Source organism: Musa acuminata, chromosome BXJ1-9, assembly GCF_036884655.1.
Source record: "Musa acuminata AAA Group cultivar baxijiao chromosome BXJ1-9, Cavendish_Baxijiao_AAA, whole genome shotgun sequence".
NCBI lineage: Eukaryota > Viridiplantae > Streptophyta > Magnoliopsida > Zingiberales > Musaceae > Musa > Musa acuminata.
This window is the reverse complement of record NC_088335.1, coordinates 3,688,351-3,707,632: the sequence shown is the minus strand read 5'-3', so window position 1 is coordinate 3,707,632 and position 19,282 is coordinate 3,688,351. Positions and strand designations below refer to the sequence as shown.

At 44.6% G+C, this 19,282-nt stretch overlaps 5 protein-coding genes across 6 annotated transcripts; all 5 read right to left on the bottom strand.

The window, feature by feature from the left end:
• Positions 1-608: 608 nt before the first annotated feature.
• On the bottom strand, positions 609-5,038 carry LOC135592553 (serine/threonine/tyrosine-protein kinase HT1-like). The gene is made up of 4 exons (XM_065082079.1): positions 4,852-5,038; positions 3,539-4,756; positions 1,513-1,968; positions 609-1,222 (listed from the first exon to the last, which is right to left on the bottom strand). The coding sequence occupies exons 2-4, from the start codon at positions 4,523-4,525 to the stop codon at positions 947-949; spliced, it is 1,719 nt and encodes a 572-aa protein (XP_064938151.1). The 5' UTR covers positions 4,526-4,756; positions 4,852-5,038; the 3' UTR covers positions 609-946.
• A 2,304-nt stretch (positions 5,039-7,342) lies between these two features.
• On the bottom strand, positions 7,343-8,798 carry LOC135592555 (VQ motif-containing protein 4-like). The gene has a single exon (XM_065082081.1). It carries the CDS (start codon positions 8,357-8,359, stop codon positions 7,589-7,591), a length of 771 nt encoding a protein of 256 aa, XP_064938153.1. The 5' UTR covers positions 8,360-8,798; the 3' UTR covers positions 7,343-7,588.
• Positions 8,799-11,657: 2,859 nt separating this feature from the next.
• On the bottom strand, positions 11,658-13,064 carry LOC103997040 (MADS-box transcription factor 32-like). 2 transcript variants are annotated; one of them, XM_009418169.3, is made up of 7 exons: positions 12,736-13,064; positions 12,572-12,638; positions 12,447-12,508; positions 12,222-12,363; positions 12,099-12,140; positions 11,885-11,963; positions 11,658-11,793 (listed from the first exon to the last, which is right to left on the bottom strand). In XM_009418169.3, the coding sequence occupies exons 1-7, from the start codon at positions 12,924-12,926 to the stop codon at positions 11,783-11,785; spliced, it is 594 nt and encodes a 197-aa protein (XP_009416444.1). In that variant the 5' UTR covers positions 12,927-13,064; the 3' UTR covers positions 11,658-11,782. The 2 variants fall into 2 exon arrangements, with proteins under 2 accessions (XP_009416444.1, XP_064940687.1); XM_065084615.1 differs by lacking the exon at positions 11,658-11,793 and having other exon boundaries at positions 11,800-11,963.
• Positions 13,065-16,303: 3,239 nt separating this feature from the next.
• Positions 16,304-17,340, bottom strand: LOC135594207 (early nodulin-like protein 1). The gene is made up of 2 exons (XM_065084614.1): positions 17,049-17,340; positions 16,304-16,980 (listed from the first exon to the last, which is right to left on the bottom strand). The coding sequence occupies exons 1-2, from the start codon at positions 17,227-17,229 to the stop codon at positions 16,442-16,444; spliced, it is 720 nt and encodes a 239-aa protein (XP_064940686.1). The 5' UTR covers positions 17,230-17,340; the 3' UTR covers positions 16,304-16,441.
• Positions 17,341-18,023: 683 nt separating this feature from the next.
• LOC103997279 (uncharacterized) lies at positions 18,024-19,167 on the bottom strand. The gene has a single exon (XM_009418448.3). The coding sequence runs from the start codon at positions 19,152-19,154 to the stop codon at positions 18,261-18,263; it is 894 nt and encodes a 297-aa protein (XP_009416723.3). The 5' UTR covers positions 19,155-19,167; the 3' UTR covers positions 18,024-18,260.
• Between the last annotated feature and the right edge of the window lie 115 nt (positions 19,168-19,282).

The window sequence follows — 19,282 nt, the reverse complement described above, 5'->3', positions numbered from 1 at the left end:
TCTGTTACAAACTCATATGACCATAAATGATTTGCCAGTTACTGTCATGCAGGTTAGGATAGAAATCCTCCTACCCTGTAACACCATCATACGATGGCCACATGCAATGGTTTTGACCAAAAAAACAAGTATGTGGAAGTTGACTGCTTAAATAAGGGGGGAGTAACTTGGACTCCAAATTTCAACACAAAGACCAATAAAAGGGAGCACATGACCATTCAAGTGTTAAAAGACACTCATCCAAATAAAGAGACTTCCTTTTCACTTTTAGTGTGTTGACTTACCTGGATCTTTTCTTGTTTTCAAGTGCTTGTTCCTCCTCTTACGTCTTCTCTTGCCTGGATTACACCCAAACCCCATCTTTAAAAGCTCCCAATCGGTCAACGAAGCAATTAATCTTTCTTATTACGTAGCAATGTTCGTCCACATGCCAATGGCACAGTGACTTCTCTCCCAAGAGTTGTCGATGCTTCAGAGGCTACTCTCTTTCCTTTCTATATTTGACCTCAAAACGCCATCAGGCTCACTATGTTCTCTATTCCTTCCGAAATAATGCATTTGTCAGCATCTTTTGCTTCCATTTTGCATTTAAAGACCAAATGCAAAACTGATCAGTAGTAAAGCATCTGCCTCAACCATTTTGAAATGCATTGCTACAAACCTAATACGCAAATATACATCTAAGAAAATAGAAATTGACCTAATAAGAATGATACTTCCTGCTACTATGGTACATGTATAATCTGACAATGGAGAATATAGACTGTTTATCATGCACAATAATGCATCCAGGTGTCCTTGTACGCGGAGAGATGGAGACGACTTCTGCACCTGATGAGAGAGAACTTTGAGATCAGTCGTGGTATAATCTGCAGATCAAGGATGAAACGCCACGGCAAAACCAGCATAAGTCCATCGAAAGTGATGGGTTGCAGAGAGAGAGAAGTTATAACAGTCTGGGCATTTGGGCAATTGAGCTATCTGCATGCGAGGGAGTTTTCAGCTTTCGGATCCAATGGACTAATCGTTTCTTGTGCTCATGGCAGGACAAGTTTTGAAGCTGATTTAGTGTTCCATCTTGAGCTACAGCAGATTCAAACTGCTCTAACACCTTCACAATCTGCCAAAATTCAGGCCTCTTCTCAGGAAGTACTCCCCAGCATTGCTCTATCAGGGCTCTCAAAGGTGCAGGACAATCAGTAGGAATGGTTGGCCTCAAGTTCTAAAATATCAAGAATGTAATTTGAGCATCAGATGCCTTTTCTTCTTGATAAAACTCTGAAATTAGACTACTGAACATAGTAGTGCAGAACAAATCTTATCATGCATTAAAACAGTAACTAAACCCTACTACGTAGAAGGTTTAATATCATGTGTCAGTATTCTCAGTACGACTTGGTATAATTTGATACGTACCGTACCGACAGCTGATCGGTACACCGATATACACAGATAAGGCAAACCATGGTTGATTTCAGGTAATCGAAGGAAATATTATGATGAAAAGCGTACCTTATTGACTACTGCAAAAGCTGCTTGGATTGGTGTCATGTCCTCATAAGGGATTGTCCCTGTCACCATCTCCCACAGCAATAACCCAAAACTATACACGTCAACTTTCCGTCCATATGGTTTATGTTTGATCATCTCAGGTGCCATCCAGCGATAAGTTCCAGGGTCCTCTGTTACTGCATCACAATATGCTTCCTCACATGCTATTCCAAAATCTACAATTTTTATGCATAAGTCTTGATCAAAAAGGATATTCTCAGGTTTCAAGTCACGATGGATAACTCCTTGTGAATGAATATATTCCATTCCTCGTGTGATATCTAAGGCAATTGAAATTAATCTTTGTAAAGGAAGAGATTTGTGCTCAAGCTTGCGCAAAAATGCTCTTAAAGAGCCTCCAGGAAGATACTCGGTGATGATGCAAAAGACTGGTGGTTGTTTCCATGCCCCTGCGAGCTGCATTACATCATAGATAACAATAAAAAGCACAAAATTAACACCATACCAGTGCATCGCCTACTTAAGTTCCATATCTTAAATGCTATTAGTCAAACTTAGCAAGGTTGGTGCATGACAGTCACAGCACATACTGACATCCTTGAAGCAAGGATTCAGATTCCACAGAACATGTTACCTCACATAACATTGCATGTACATTTACATTGTGTGAAGCAACATTAGTGATATATTACAACAGCTTATAAAGCTAAATGTAGCTGAAGTCACCCTCTAATATCTTATTGATCATGCTAATTAATTTGGCAGATAGATGGAGCTGATAAGTAGCCAGAAATTACATTAGTATGGGAGCAATTAAGACTACAAAAGATTTGACCATTTCATTCAGAAGCATATGATAATCTTTTTGCTTTATTGATTGCATATGATGTTGATCTTGCTGGGGGTGAGATAAATTTCTTTGAAACAAGCAATATACACTCACCATATTTATCACCATCCAGAATGTTTTGTTCCCAAATGAGCATAGACATGTTTTATATACGTTTTCCCTTGACATGCATTTGTTCTAGTAGAAGGCAATAACACTCCAGTAACATGAGGAATTAAAAGATAGCCCACACCTGTGTTGTAATTGCATGCGTAATAACATGCCCACATTTCTATTTATATCAGTGCATTTGAAATGCACCATCCTGTGGCAGTAGTCATATCAGGATAAACAAATTGTGCCTATTAAATTCTTCAGAGGACTGGCTCTTGACAAGTTATGGGTTATGTCATACTTCAGTCCTTGCCATAATATAGCATTACGTTTATTTTCTGCCTACAACATAGCATTAGTTATGCAAAGGCGTTGTGCAAAAGCATCATCCCAAGGGAAGTTACTCTTAACCCTCAGGGTATCTTGGTTCCACAAGGAGAAAGATCAGATTACAAAGGACTACCAAGCAATCGACATGTTCCACTGGAAATCAAGTTCGTCAAGGACAGTTTGTCATTCCATACATTATTAAGCATTCGATATCAAAATAAGATAATTGGACAATTTGGACCACCTAACATGTGAAAGATGTAGAAAAAAACCAAAGAAAATCCTAGCATAATAATAACTCCTTCGTGCACAACGTAATTATGGGAACTAAAGATAATTCAATTAATTCATAGATAATGTTAGGGATCTAGCATATGATCAGTTACATACGTACAGTTAGTGATCATGAATCTGTTCAGGACACATAATTTTGCTCTATATTCATAAAAAGGAAATATTAATTTCTCTTTTTCTTCTCTTTCGAGGTAAACTTTCTAATGATCATGAGGTTACCGGAAAATCACTTTACCAGATGTTTTAGTTAGGGGTTTTGTCAGGTAAGCAATCTATACTACAGTAAGCTTCCTGTAACTGACTTAGAACAAAGTCGAAGACCAGTTAAAAGATTTCAGTAACTCATGGAGAATAAAAGCAAGAGGTATACGACAATATCGTGCTATCATTAATCATAACCGAGCTGATGAATTAGACGTAACCAGACAAACACGAAACCTAAGAAGTAGCGACGTGCACCTTAATCACATTGCGGTGATATAGATGTGACAACATTGTGACTTCTCTGGTGAACTGCTTCTCCAGTCGTGCAGCCATCACTCCATATTCGTCATCATCAGGTTCCCTGATGATCTTCACAGCAACCGGTTGATCCTTGTAGACGCCATGGTATAGCCTACTATGAGCACCGCAGGCAAACCTAAACCCAAGGTACAATTGGGAAAGATCAACGTTCCATTTCTCTGTCGTCTCCAAGGCAGTGACCTTCCCTGTCCCATGATCAAAGTACCTCGCCCAAGAAGTCTCCTTCCTGGCCCTCGACTTATTAGAATGAGTCGATTCAATAGCTGTTCTCCAAGCAAGCTCGTGATTTTCACGGCTTCTGTCGCACCTTTTCCTGGACGGCGGCGGAGTGGAGAATCTTTTCCCGATCGAACGAGCTTCCTTGAAGACCTCGGAGAGGATGGTGGTCGGAAGAGGTGATATCGACCTTTGTTTCGGTTTAGGATCCCGCTCATGACGGTAATTGGCATCTAGTTTTGCCCATCCAGAACAGGCAGCGCCCATGGTAGAACTCAAGCCTTCTGCTTTCTGACGAGAAACTGGAAATTTCCAGCTCACGACTGCGGCAGAACTCGCTCCTCCTGATTTCAGAGCCGGGAATCCTTGGGGATAGAAGGAGAATTCAGAACACTGGGCGCTCGGGCTCCCCGGATTCTTCGCCTCCGACGGACCACCATCATCAGGTCGGGTACTCGACTTCTTTGCGGAGCTTTTCTCCCGCGGTCCCACGCGCGAGTTCGTCGGACTCGGCAAGGAATGGCAGCCAGACCGAAAAGAGGACCTGTTCGACGGCAAACTCGACGCGCCACCCGAATTCGATTCATTGGGTTCGGTCAGCAGGGCCAAATCAGAGGCCAAGCTCACTCGCGCAGAGCCCGATCGCTGGTAGGGCGTGTGGGAAAACTTGGCCCTCAGCACCCAAGAGCTACGCTCCTCCTCCATTTTCCTCCAGATCGGAGGTCAAAGATCCGACCTCGAAGTCGTTACAAGGCCTCGATCAAGGAGAACACAGGAACGACCAGGATGCAAACCCCAAAACGCCGCCGCCACACCCGAATCTATCACGCCTTCGCCGGATCCGAATCTCCATCGTTACAGAACGAACCCAATCAACATCTCCATGGCACACGAAATCGATCGATCGATCAATCAACAGAAGGCCACGCACAAAACCTGCGAAAGGCAAAGCAAACGAGCACCCCACCGTGATCAATAAAAGCATTTGCAACTGATGGGTGCAAAAAGAAGGAAGGGAAAGGGAGACGCACGCAGAATCCATGGGGCGTAACCTCGTCCGCCTGCGGAAGAAGGAAGGGGACGACAGATCGCCCTTCTTTATTTCGCGCGTCCGGCGGAGGGACGAGTCGGGTACGGCTTCGTCCCTTCCTCTCCGTAGCTGTTTCCGCGTCTATTTGGGCGCATTCGATCGAGAGCGCTCCCCTGCTCGATCAGATAATAATTGCGAGCAGCCTCGATCATTCCACTCTGCCAGTTCTGATAGAATCCTAACCGTCCGTCTTTGCCGCGGGGGAAAGGATATTTTAGTTTGGTAGCGTAATAATGTACGGTGCGGTGGGTGCGCCGTCTCGATCCGGGCAGGAAACAGGGAGTCTCCACTTAAAAAAGGAAGGAAAGGTGGCCCCACCTGTCTGAACCCGCGTCTGACGTCAGAGGACCTGACCGCTTCCACCTGGGCGCTGCCTGGGCAGCGACAGCGGAGAGGGGAAGGTGGGAAGGAGAGAGGTCAGAGAAGATGGCGACGGGGAGCGTCGCCATCGCTGATCGACAGGGACGCGTCGCCGCTACGGATTTTTACCGTCGCGCTCGCCAAGTTGGTCAATTTGGGCTGCCGTGTTAGGATAAGCACACGGATTCTTGTTCTCGGTATTTATTATATACGCCCTATCTGGTTTTTGCTTCAGCATATGCCATCTAAGCTCAAAGGTTTCCACGTTTCTTGATGCGGTTTGACCGACGATCTCAGCAACACGATCACCAAAGCCGATTGAAAGTTGATGGTTACTGGAAGCTTTTCGTGAAACACGTTTACTATTGACACCAACAGGTCCTGCGCTTACTACTGCTGTGCTACTGCATCGGCACCTTCATGACTGCAGAGCTCAACAAGAAGAGAAGACCCCAGTGGTAGGACGAGAGAGAGAGAGAGAGAGAGAGAGAGAGGCAACAGGCGGCAGAAGCTGAAGAGGCAGCACCAAAACCTTCGTCTAACCTCGTCTCTCTTCTCTCATCACATCAAGGGATTCTCATGTTTCGGTGGCCAACTCCACAACCAGTTTAGAGTCGTCACTTCGAGATCTTCTTCCCTGTGGTTTGTCTTGATCTAGGGATCTGTGTTGTTGATTGACTCGGTTCATCATTGAAGGCAAGTGAGATTAGCTAACTTTAATCACATCAATCTCCTCGTGAAGTATAAACTGTGTATGCCCTGTTCTGACACTACTCATCACCAACTTCTCTGTGAGGTTTTGGTGTGTGAAGAAAGAAACTGCACCGAATGCTGGCTTCCTTCGAATTACATATTCATAAGACTCTCTGTTGCAGTTTCTCCATGTACTACTGCAACACAAGTCAATTTTAAGTTGGCTACAGATGGTATCAGATTCAACCAAAAGAAAAAGAAGGATGAAACCAAATCTGTAGCAGAAAGCTATTGACATGACCTGAACACTCTTTCAGCAGCTCCTTGCATCTTGTGGCTTCAGTCAAAACGCTACACCTTGGCATAGCAGGAATCACACTAGACAGGTTCTCTGTTGACACTTTGCTCCAAGAGCAAGACCTTTTCCAAACTCACTTGTAACAAAGACTATTGTGATAGGTCTAGTGGACATGAAACTTGAGATATGATAACAAGCCTTGCTGTGTCTGTGAAGGCACAGTTTCTGCCCTCCTTTGTTACGGTTCTTTACTCCATGTTCACTTAATATTAGAGTTTGGACTGAGGTTAGGCCGGTGCATCATGACAAAGGGAGTCGGTTCATTGGTTGTCAAGCAAAGAAAAAGCAGCAGAATGCACATCACATTTTAAATGACAAGCAAAGTGGAAGTCTAAAGCAGACCACCAATTCTCTGGCACTTATCTTCTTATCTCTCTTGAAACAAAAGGAGATGAGAGGAGCAGAGAAGAATGAGAATCTGATAGTGTTCAGCCATGATTAAAATCTGGTGAATTAATGATTCCAAGCCTGCCAAACTCTTTCTTCTTTTCAAATCTGCTTCCATGTAAGTAAGCTTCATCTCTCTTCAGTGAAAAAGAGTTGTGCTTTCCAGCTATCTAATCTCTTTTCCAGTTATTACAGCATAAGCAAACCAACCACTCCTTTTTGAAGTGGCAGTCCCAAACACTCCATGGGAAGCTTCTCCTTTTCCATCAAACTCAGCAGCCCTCAAGTTATTCTAACAAAAGGAAAATGCCACAGCACTTGCGGAAGTCAATATCAAAGACAGAACAAGCTTCCTAAGTAGTACAGGACCTAATTCAAGACACAAAATTCTTCCTTCTCGGCCAAGCCAAACACAGAAGCCTCATCTTGCATCGGTGAATGGCTTCATGAACACATGTCACAGCAACTTCCCAATCACTGTTTTGTACTCCTGAATCCTTCAAATTCCAGACTTTTGGGGAATTAGAACTATCTGGGGATAGTTCGGCTGAGAGGTATCCTTTAAGCAAATCATCTTTGATCATATATCAAAAAATTTGGTAAAAGAGCTTTCTCAAGAAAACGAACAATGAACTGACCGCATGAAGAGATCAATTTTTTTCCTAGTCCACGACTAGACATTATCATATGTCCAAGAAGGTGGAAGAGAAAGCTCTTGATAAGGAAGACGATACATAGAGAAGAAAGAGAGGCACCATGCAGAGATCATTCATCTCATGTTGGATTAATCGGTTTGCATGACAGAGAGAATTAGAAATCAAAAGCTCTCGAGTGAGAAGCTCAAATTGTACGTTTGAACCGTTCTTCTCATACCACCAATCTAAATGGAAGTGCCGGCAGCCGAAGCCGATGACGGTCTCGGGGACGTGACCGGGAACAGCGGCAGCAGCCTCGGCGGCTCCGAGCCCCTCGGCGTGGTCTTTGGCGAAGGGTGGAAGTAGAACCCCCTCTCGGCAATCGCCCGGTCCTCGGCCGACATCGCTGCTCCGGTGGCGGCGGCCGGACTGGGTTGCGGCGTCCGGTTGAACGGATCGGGGATCAAAGGCGTGACGGGGCTGAGGTTCAACGACGGCAGGTCCAGCATGCTCGGCGAAAGGATCTCCGGCTGCCTCCGGGAGAAGAAGGCCACGCCCATGGGAGAACTCGGGTCGGTCTTGACGAAACCTGGGATCATTGGGCTTATCATCTTCAGGTTCTTGAGGCTGCCCCGGCGCTCATGGAGCTTAAAAGTTGGCTTCTTGGGGCCGGTGGCCTTCGCGGCGGGCGAAACCAAGTTCTTGGTTGGCGGCGCTGCGGTGGCGCCGGCGTGCTTGGCGGCCGTCACCACGGAGCCTGTGAGCATCTGGACTACTTGCTTGAAGGAAGAGGCGTCAGCCTGGATGAAGGTGGTGGGGAAAGGATTGGTGTCGACGGATTTCGGTAAGGACTGGGGAGTGAGAGGTGTGGGCGAACAAGCGGCCGCTGCTGCAGCTGCTGTCACACCATTGCTGCTGCTGCTGCTGCCGTTGTTACTGCTGGAGTTGGAGTAAGGGGAGGTGGGATGGGAAGATTGCTGCTCGTTCTCATGGAATCCATGGTGAAGGTTTTCCATTGGATGGACGAGTTCAGAGAACAAAAAGAGAAGGCTATTCTCTCGGGGACTGATGCAGAGGGGTAAGCATATGGGTGGGACTGAGCAGAGAGGAGGAATTAAAAGGATGTTGGTTTGGAGTTGGGAGTCGGGAGTTGGGTGGGAAAAGGAAAGAGTGGAGGAGAAAGATAGATTGACTTGGAGATGAGTAGCCCGTGTTTAATGGAATTCTCTCTTCTTGAGGAAAAGACTTGTATTGCCATGGCACAGAGGTTTGGTGCCATCTTCCATGATGACACATCCAGGAAAATTCTTGATCCACATTGACTTCAGAGCCATCGACTACACCAGCTTTGGAGGATCTACAGTGTCTTCTTCTGCTTTCCACTGTAGTTACTCATTCCGAAGAATGATCATGTTGGTGTTGAACTGTCAGAGGCGAAAGATTAGCCGACCAGTTGCACAGTATCTGCAGCACTCTTCCTGGGAAGTCATCCTAGAATTACTACTCACAACACACAGAGAGAGAAGGGGCCAAAGAGCATCCAGCATCCAATTCTCTCTCTCTCTCTCTCTCACACACACGCAGAGATAAATGAGAAGTGAGGGCTTTCAGAGGGATGAGCAAGTATGACAATCTACATGCTCAACTCACAGTCAGCTTGTGTTACAAAATATGGTACTAAGTCTTACATTAGCCAACATAAACACTTTCCATTTGAGTCTTAATTTAGTGGCACTTGAACTAGTGGATCTCCTTTACCACAAGTCATCTAATCACTTGTTTTAGCTCACAAATTAAATCAATGTTGACCATGACCATGAGATGGTTGATGTAGCCACTTCAATTTTCTTGGCTGACTTTGAAGACTCAAACTTTCCCCTCCAAATATAATATATCTTCAACCAATTTTATCCATAAAAATTAATCCTATTTTACAAGGAAATCTTACGTATTAGATTTATTTGTAATTCTCTAAAACGACTATAATTTTGAGGTCTTAATCGATTTATATTCGGAAGAAAAAAAAAAATGATCATAGTTGCAGAGAAATAGACAAAAGAACTTAGCATGCACTGAATGAACCAAATGAGAGTTGATGGTTGATAGCATGGACTTGATAAGTCAGTCATCGATGAGGACCACTCTTTTGACTACCACTTGTGCGTTTAGTCGTCATTCTCTTTTCTCATTCCGAGGCTAATAATAGATTATGTATGCGTTTTGTTTGCATTATTCCTATGCCTACCAAAAGAATGGTTCGTCGAATAGCACGCACACTTCACTTCCGAGACGTGGACGAGTCTTGTGCAGGCGTCCTTCTCCTTACGTCCTCGGTACCATAACGTTCCTTCCCCCGTCACCGGTGGAAACCACTCGCTACTTAGTCAACATATAATTATAATATAGTTTAATTTCGATATGGACATATTGCGATTTGGTGGTTTGTCGACAGCAACGTCAACTCAATAATGTTTGACTCTCGAGGGATAGATGATGTCGACCCCAACGAGCGGAATCCAAGATTGATCAGTGATTCACGGATTCAGCACATCTGTCACTTACAACGAGAAGAAGAACCGTAGATCACGTACGTCGCTGTCTAAGTAGATGACACTACTTATTATTTCGTATCACTTCAAATTATCTCTTATCTCTAATCTAAATTAGTTATTCTAAAAACTCAATATTTAGTGATGCTTTACCCAATTTTGTCAGTGATAATTTTGGGGGGAAAAAATCACGATTAAGAAACAAAATTAATTATTAATTATCTTGCATTTACAAAATTTATTTTAATAAAATTAATTATTAATTTGGTCTGAAAGAAAAAGAGAAAAAAATAATTATCATGCATTTAAGCTGGGCCCCACATCAATTGGCATCGATATATATTTGTGGACAAGCGTGCGTGGATTAGGTGGTGGCTCTCTTCTCGGTGCACGATCGTCGTTCAACGATGTTAGGTCACGTAGTCAACGGAAGGGGACACGATGCCGTGGGTCAAACCACAGCCCACCCACCGGTGTCGGGTTGCCCCGTGACTTCGCATTTTTCGGCTACCTTTTGACCCAACGCCGTTTCCTTCTCTCTCCATCGTTTACTCCTCCTCCCTAATTTTTCTCTATCAATCCGGAAATCCCCCATTTCGATCGGAGTTTCTTTTTCCTCGTTCCGTGTAATGGAGTCCTCGGCGACAAAGTCAACCTGGGTGATGGCAATCTGTGCGCACGCCTATAAAACAGACGGCTGATAGAGGAAAGCAAGGTTAATAATGGAGCAGCTTGGTGGAAGATGATCGATAGCAGGATGAAGTACGATTCTGTGCATGTTTTGGAACCATTTGGATTGGTTTAGTTGCCAAGGAAAAAAGTAACAATAGTGGATCTTGCTTTGGTTTTGACACGGATGATGAGTTCTGGAATCGGGAATCACAGTTGAGAACTCGCTCGGCATGGATGAATCAGGTTCTTTTATTCCATGATCTTTAAGGTCAGTAACAGAGACTGTCGATGCAGCAGCATCTCCCATCACCACCATGTCGAATTCCATTCTCGATTAACCCAGAAGCCACGTTCCGTGGAGGAAGCCCCCTTTCTTGTTCTTCCTTTTCTGCATCTCTTCCAATGGTTTCCTCACTGATGGAACCAACCGTGCAGGCCATGAACATTCCAAGAAGTGGAGAATGAGGTCCCCCATATTGAAAGTCGATGCTGATAATGACATGTTGTTCATCGATCATTAAGGAAAACAAGCGGTTGTCATTCTCAGACAGTTCTTGCCAGCCATAAGCCTCCAAACACACACAGCAAACATATAATCCTGTAAGAGAATACTAAAAAGGAAACTGAACAGGTAAGTAGAAATAGAAAAGACATTGGTCAAACCACTCTACCAAAGCTTAGCATCCAAATCTTATAGTGTTTGCGTTATGGTTGAATTAAATTGGTAATATTTTGACCATCTTTTTGCATCATCCTTGGTTGTTGTTTGTTCTTGTTGAAGTCATTAATCTTAGTTCGATCGCTTGCTTGGCATTGACGGGATGGGAAGGATTAGTCCAACTTTGGTCGTGCAAGCAAGCATGTTTCAGATTGGGCATTAGCTTCTCTGATGAAATCGAAGCTTTGCCATGCCCACCCATTCGAGTTCAGAGTAGGCCTCGAAGCCTCTTTTACTCTATGAGCACCAAAACAACAGTGATGCAGGTTGATAGAGAATGATGCAAGCAAGCAAGCATTAGCACCATAATTCTAGGAAATAGCAGAGTGATGCTTGGAAATAAACAGGGGAACTGAAATCAAGTTCTCCAATTTCGTTGAATTTGAGATATTTTTACAAGCTCTCCTTGTTGCCCTCGATTGCAGCCAGAAAGCTGCAACATCATCAGATCATCCTGAGTTCCAACTTTTCAGCTCATCAGTTGGCTTCATCGACCCTGGTTAATTTAGACCTGTGTGCGAGAGTAAATGGCAGATCTAGTCAGAAATGAGCTGAGAACCACGGGGAGCTGCCAAGCCAAGTATCGACAGATGAGTAAGTACCCAGTCTCAGGTCCAGTCCTGGAGTTGAAGAGGCAGATCCATCTGCTTCCATGCCTCTAAGCGTCTGCACTCGTGCAATCTGCAAGCATGGAGGACGCAACTTTACCTCTGCAAGCTATGCATTTTGGCCTACATGATATGAGGGTTGCTAACAGGGGAACGACTGTCTATATGTACTCAAGCGGCAGCTGCACTATTGCGAGAGAACGCATACCTTGTCGCACAGACCGTATCTTTCTTGTTGGCGATCTCTTACCTTGAAATGGAAGAACGAAATCATTGCAAGATGCAAAAGAGACACCCCCAAAAGAGAAGGGCTTTGGAAGACGAATCAAACCATGGTTTCGAGTTTGTGGATCTGTGCCCCTATCTTCCGGTCCATCTCCACTCGGACCTTGCCGATGGCCGTCTCCAAGTTGTGCTCCAGAAGGCCCAGATCCGGCAGCGAGTACTGCTGTCCCTCGTCAACCTTCATGAATCTAATGCAAGAAAGGAAACAAGGGAACCGTAAGCGAGCTGCGGCACCAGCCGTTGATCTCCCGAGGTAGACATTTCAAGTCACCTGAGCTCTCTCTCTAAAGTGTCGCACAGTTTCTCCACCATCTCCATCTCTGCGTTCCGTTCCTACGTACAAGTTGGTGAACTTAAGCCGAGCACGAGGGCGAGAGTTAAACGGAGAGAGCATACCAAGCGACGGTCTCCCCGAATCTGTGTTTGGGCGGCCACCTCATACCGTTCTATGAGCTCCTTGGCACTGCGGTCGAGCAAAAGCTGCAGGTAAGCTTAATGCTGTGTGTGTGTGTGTGTGTGTGTGTATGTGCTATAGGTATAGGAAGAAGGCATGCATTCACCTGGCGACCGAAGGGGAGTGATACTGATACAGCTTGCCGGAAGAGGAAAAGAGGAGGAGGAGGAGGTCGGCGTCGCAGAGAACAGAGAGCTCCCTGGCTTTCTTAAACAGACCGTCCCTTCTTTTATAGAAAGTGGACTGCCTCTGGATCGGGTTCTCTATCCTCTTTATCTCCGTTCTCCCTCTCCCCATGTCGCCCGCGACAGTGGCGGCAAGACACGCGTTAGAGCTTTGCGCTGCCGCCCTCCTCCCCTCCAAACAAGGCCTCCCCGCCCCTGGGCTTGTAGAAGCAACCCGAAGAAACTTACATCAATATGGCAATGGTGAGGATTGAAATGGGAAAGCGATGACAAAAGGCTTGGTAATAAATGTTGCAGCACTATCTATTCCTCCTCCTCCTCCTCGTCCTCAAGGAGTGCGTGCCTGTCAGCCGCGGCCTTGAATCCAATGGCCATCCTAATCTCTGCAAGCAAGCCAATTATCAGAGGTGTGGTCTAATCGTAGCGGAATCATTTCCGAGAGGTTTTAAGCAAAAGGAGGACGAACTCGTGATGTCCGATGTGAGAGTTCCTCAGCTCATAAAGTAAAAGTTTCCAGGTTTGTCCGGGATGCAGAGTTCGGTCCTCGGAGGCGTCGAGGACATGTCGTGAACCATCGGTCCGAAGACATTTCCGGCACAAACTGCAAGGCAATTGAAGGATTGATATCACGAGAGAGAGGCTTCTGATACGTCTCGCTTGCAAGAGGAAAAGAGAGCAGGGAAGATGCAGAAGCGAGGAACGGACAACGGGAACACAAACAAAACGAACGGTTCTAACACATGATTTCCGCTGTAGAGTTCACTCTCCTAATGCCATCTTCTCCGTTGCTTACCGGTCTCTTAAGCTTGGATCATAGTCCAGAAAAGATGAAGTACGTCTCTTGGTGGTCTGTGTCGCTGCTGCCACCAGCGAGGGTGGCGAGGTTTGGAAGCATTTCCATTTTGGGAAGGAAATGGACAGACAAAAGATCCACGACGTACGCTGCTTTGGATTCGGACAAGGCCCATGAGCGAGCTCATGTGATGCAGACGGATCGAGGTGATACGACGTCTCATCTCATTTCCGAGGAGAAGAAAAAGAATGGGATTGGTGGCCTCAGGTGCCGCCAACTACACTGTTGGTTGGCCATGATTTCCCATTCCGGGACGGGAAGCTGAAGCTTGTATGATCTGTGCCTTGTGATAGCAGATGCAACCCAACGTGCCGGGCCTGTTAACAATGAAGGGTCATTGTTAGCCCTATCCATAAGCTTCACCCTTCGACAACCGTAGCATGTCGACGTGGGCTCATTTTGACTACTATAAGTCAAAAAGCATTCAACGATTTCCTAAAAAATCTTTTTTTTAATATACCACTGTTTCTATTTTTCTCAAATGGTATCCTTATTTTGGATAATATTAAAAATATCTCTCGTCAATCTCAATGGTATTATTTGACTAAGATCAAAAACATCATATGAACCGATCCATATGAAAAATATTTTTAGTTTAATTTTTTTATTCCTCTCGACTCGGAGTAATTTGCTTACTCGACTTCTTATATTTAAAGTAAATTTGTGTATGTACTCCAATGGTACTATTGTTTCGGACTATTATCAATTAAAATCCGTGTAAGATATGCACTTCTTCAAAAAATGAAAAAAAAAAGATCTATTTTGATATTTCAAACTAAATTTTTTGATCATCGTTACTGGATCAAATTCTTTTTTTTTATTGATTGAATTGACCTCTACGGTTTTAGTAATTCCTAAATTACTTGATCATCAAAACAAGCAAGAATATTATTTCTTTCTCTCATTCTTAATCATATTGTAATGGGATGATGAATATATTTTTTTTCTTACTTTTTATCAAAATAATAATAATAAGGCTGGTTTGTTGTCTTGTACAGTAGTAATGTCATGTGGACACTTAAGAGGACTTTTAATTATAATAAAATATCTTAGACCTTTTGTCGTATGACTATTCATGATTTGTAAAGTTTATGTTTATAATTTATATTATTTATTAAGTATTTATCAAAATATTTGTTTGTGAGATTGTGAGATAAATGTTTGCTCTAACTTGTCTTCTTTTTTATATATCTTTATGGGACTATGAGATATTTCGAGAAGATTGATCTTTTATGGATGAATATGTAAGTGTACCATGACTTAGATAAAATTAACTAAGTCGATGACATATGAAACACTAATCCAAGTAGCTGGATTGATCGGCACAATAATATGGTCCAACCCATAAGACGAGTAAACTCATTCCAATGTTTAGGATTAGGAGTCTATTTGAATGATTTACAATATTTTCAAGTAGATTTTATAATATTTTTATTATATTTAAAATATTATAAAATATCAATTTTTTTTTATCCCTTTTGAGTGATATTATTTTTAAAATAACTATAAATACTTATTTGAATCATAGTATGGTAAATAAAATGATTTCTAGTGTATTTTAATTCTATTTGACTTATTCATGATGTTTTCCAAATAGCATTGCATTGTTCTTATTGAGGTGCTGAAAAAATTATAAAGCTATTGATATCATATTGTGCTCATTTGATTATCGTTTTTAGACTTATAGTTGATTTGATTGAGGTTAGGAGTCCATTTAGATTGTTTATATTTTTTTAAGATAGACTTTACAATATTTTTATTGTGATAGTTAAAACACTGTAACATATTAATTTTTAATCCTTATTTGGGTGATGTTGTTTATAAACTATTATAAATACATATTTCTGGTGAGTTTTGATCTCATTTTCAATAGCATTACATTGTTTATGTCCCTATATCAAATATGAGTGACTAAACTACTGTACATACCCAAAAGATCAGACCAGGTCGCTTCCATCCACTTGAACAGGAACACCCAATGGATCAATTTATAGGAGGATATCTCCGAGACTGATATGAAAAATATCACTATGGCTGGTGAAAGATATTTTCAACGAAACAGAAGTATCATTAAAAAAAATACCTTTAGGAAAAAATTATATATATATATATATATATATATATTCATTCATTCATTCAGATGCTCGCCGGAAAAGATAGGTTGCAAAGTGGCCTACGATGTCGGTGGCACGAAATTTGGAATGGCTGCTGTATATTCGCAGCCTTTCTTCTCTGGCTGACAGCCCCACGCACCCTCTCTGGGCTACTTGGCATGTGCATTGTGCTGACCAAATGGGAAAGACACTCTGAGCTCTCTTCTCATATACGACGACGAGCATTCCTCTGGTGGAGCCTCAACTACTGCAGTGCACATCTGTATCCGCTATGTTGAAGCCACGGCTGTCGTATCGACTTACCCAGCTCTACAATTAATGTTTCCTTCGGTGTTCCACTCGTGAGAGGTTTCTGTCGTCTTCTAATGGAATATCACAATGAACCGCAGAAGAAATGCCATGCAGAAACAAAATGGCAAGAAGCCTTCACGGTTGCACTGCTCGATTAAACAACATGAAAGAAGAGCATCAATGGACAAGGTGTGGAAGCGCAGTGAGCTGCCATCACGACCATGTAGGCGAACTGTAATTTTCTTCTTCCATTTCCATAGAATTAAGATACAAATACGGGAACGAAGGAAACAAGATGCAGACCCATATATATCGCGCTTGACACAGACAGCGGTAATAGGTATAAACGACGGACACCAACACACAGCATTAGGCGGAGGAGGAAGCACCGAGAACCATGAGCAGCAGCACCGTCACCAGGGACCAGTTCGATGCGTACGAGGAGGATGACGAAGAGGAGGCCGGTTCGACGGGAGCTGGTGCCGGCGATATCGCAGGACCAGACACGGCGCCACCCGAGGATTTAGGAGGAGGAGACCCGGGCACGGGAGCTGCGGGCGGTGCTGGGGTTGGAGGATGGGGTTCCGGAAATGGGGGTGGGGCAGGACCATGGGATACTGGTGCAGGTGAAGGAGATGAAGCAGGGGGCGTGTTGGAAGTAGGAGGTGGCGACGGAGGAGAAGAGATGGGCGGACAGTTCCTCACGGCCATGACCACCACCACCAGCTTCTGCCCCTGTTGGCAGTTCTCCGGCGCGCCGCTGATGAAGTAGAACGGCCCCGACCGATCGAAGTTGAACACGGAATCGCCTCCATCGAGCTTCCGGATCGGTTTGCTCACGTCGCATGCATCGTAATCCTGCTTGCTCACCACCAGAACAGAGTCCTCCCCCTTCTTGTACTTGAACACTGCACAACACCATGCAAAGCTCAATGCACTACTTATCAACGACTATAGATGATCGGCCGGCACATACCAATGGTGTCAGCAACCTGAAACCTATTCCTCTCTGCCCAATCACCATAACTCTCGGAGGGATGCAGCACCCAGCCATCCCTCCCTCCAGCGTAGAAGACGTAAGCCCCAGCTGAGTCCATCAACGCCATGGTAACCCCAGCAACAAGGAGCAGAGCAGCCAAGCCTTTCGAAGCCTCCATCGCTCCACCTCCTTGCTTAAACCCTAAGACCAGAAGAAGAAGATGGAGGAGAGCGCTCGTCGCGTCGGTGGAATCCGAAGGCGAGAGAGAGAGAGAGAGAGAGAGAGGCAGTGGCAGAGACCACTCATGGGGTACGACATAAATAGGAGCAGGGCGCAGGGTTACCGTTGCGGGGCGGTGAGCCGGAGCACGCGGTGCTCCTCCATGCCCGGTTCGTAACGTAAAAGGTTCCGTGATGCGTGTCGCGAGAGGGCGGTTGCGGACGCGTGGAGGGCGGAGGGAGACCCAACGGCAACCCAAAGCACCGCTTTGTTGCCATGCGATGGAAAGGCTTTGGGCTCTACTTGGCTTGGGATCGACCCTGACTCGAGTCCGTTTCCTTCCCCCAAAAGCTCACGCTTTGCGTTTCCCTTCACGGAAGTAATGCTCGTCTTTCCCACACTTATTTATGTGTTTTATTTTATTTTTATTAGTGCCTATAAAAATGGCAAGCGTGCTTTCGGTGGAAGGTTACTCGATCCAGACGAGCCAAATGAAGTAAAGAATTATATTCAATGCCAACAATTGATTGGTGGCCAATAATTATATGCCACAATAACAACCATTAATATATATATATATATATATATATATATATATATATAATAACGAATTTGGAATATGAAAATAATAATTAATATTTACAGTTTTACTCATTCACAGTCTATCCTTCTTTCCCTTTCCCAATAATAATAATAATAATAATAATTAGGGTTATAAATGTTGTTCCCATAGCAAGCATTAGTATTATAACATGTATCAATTGGATTAATAACCATTCAAAAATTGTGGTTATATACGTTATCATAACAAGCATTACTGGGCACATACATAACAAGCATTGCCTACCAGCAGTCAAGTCTGCACAGCTCTGTTTCATGAACTTATGTTGAGTGGTACATCGTGCAATGTTTGTGGGACTCCCGAATGCAAAGAGGCTTAGCTCCATCTTTCTTCTTCTTTCCCGGGATGGATGAACCATGCATGGAGCGTCATCTCTCCAGGAATCCGGTCATCCGCAGGATGGAGTTCCTGACCTGCCTCAGATCCCGTCCCTTGAGCGTCCTGCCGGTGCCGACACACACCGAGAAGGACGTCTTGTCGGCGATCCTGCGGGTCACCATGACGTGCGGCGGGACGTTGTGGGTTTTGCCTCCGTCGTCTTTATCATCGTCGTCACCGTGAACGCGGTCGGAACCAGCGAAGCCCAGCGTCCAAGAACGAACCGGTTGAGGTCTCGAGGGGATCTCGACGGGGCTGGACGTCCTCCGCCGAGTTCCGAGTCCGGCGTGCCACTCCTCGGTGAGCTCGTCCTCGTCGCGATCGTAGTCGGGCCACAGGATATCGGCTTCCTCGAATTCTTCCATCAGCTTCTTCCTCACCAAGTAGTTCTCCGAGAAGACGCATGCGATGGGGGGATCTATCGGAGAAAAGGAGGGGGAAGGTGAGCAAACTTGCGTGGGCGACATGCGGTGGGAGGGGATGGATTTAGAGTGCGGGATCGGCAACTGTTGCGTCGCCGCGTGGCCGCAGCTATTCCATTCGGACCCGCCCCACCTCATTAACAATGTTGAGCTCCGAATGAATCTTCTCATGCACATATAAATAAGAGCTTTGCTCGAAACGCCGACGACAACTGCTAATTCATCGAACACTTGGCGCCCTGTGAGTCGCCCAAAAGCTTCATTCACCACAGTCATTTCGAAGGCGTAGGATACCTCCCAACTCTGTGTTTCTCCCGCAGGCAAGTCGGGGCGACTGAGGCGCCGGGAAAGGGACGAATGGAGACATTGGATGCACTTGGTTTTCCTGCACCAAGACGCCATGCCCCAGCAACCGAACCGAGCGAGGACAGAGACCTTGTTTTGTGCACGCATTATTCTCATTCTGGATGGTGAATCTTTTGTCTTCCTTCTCCTCCTTATCAGAAATCTCAGCTTCATTTACAGATCAACAACCCGTTCTAAGCAAGTTTAACCCCGCGACAAATCTGTCTGTCAGTGTCGATCGATTC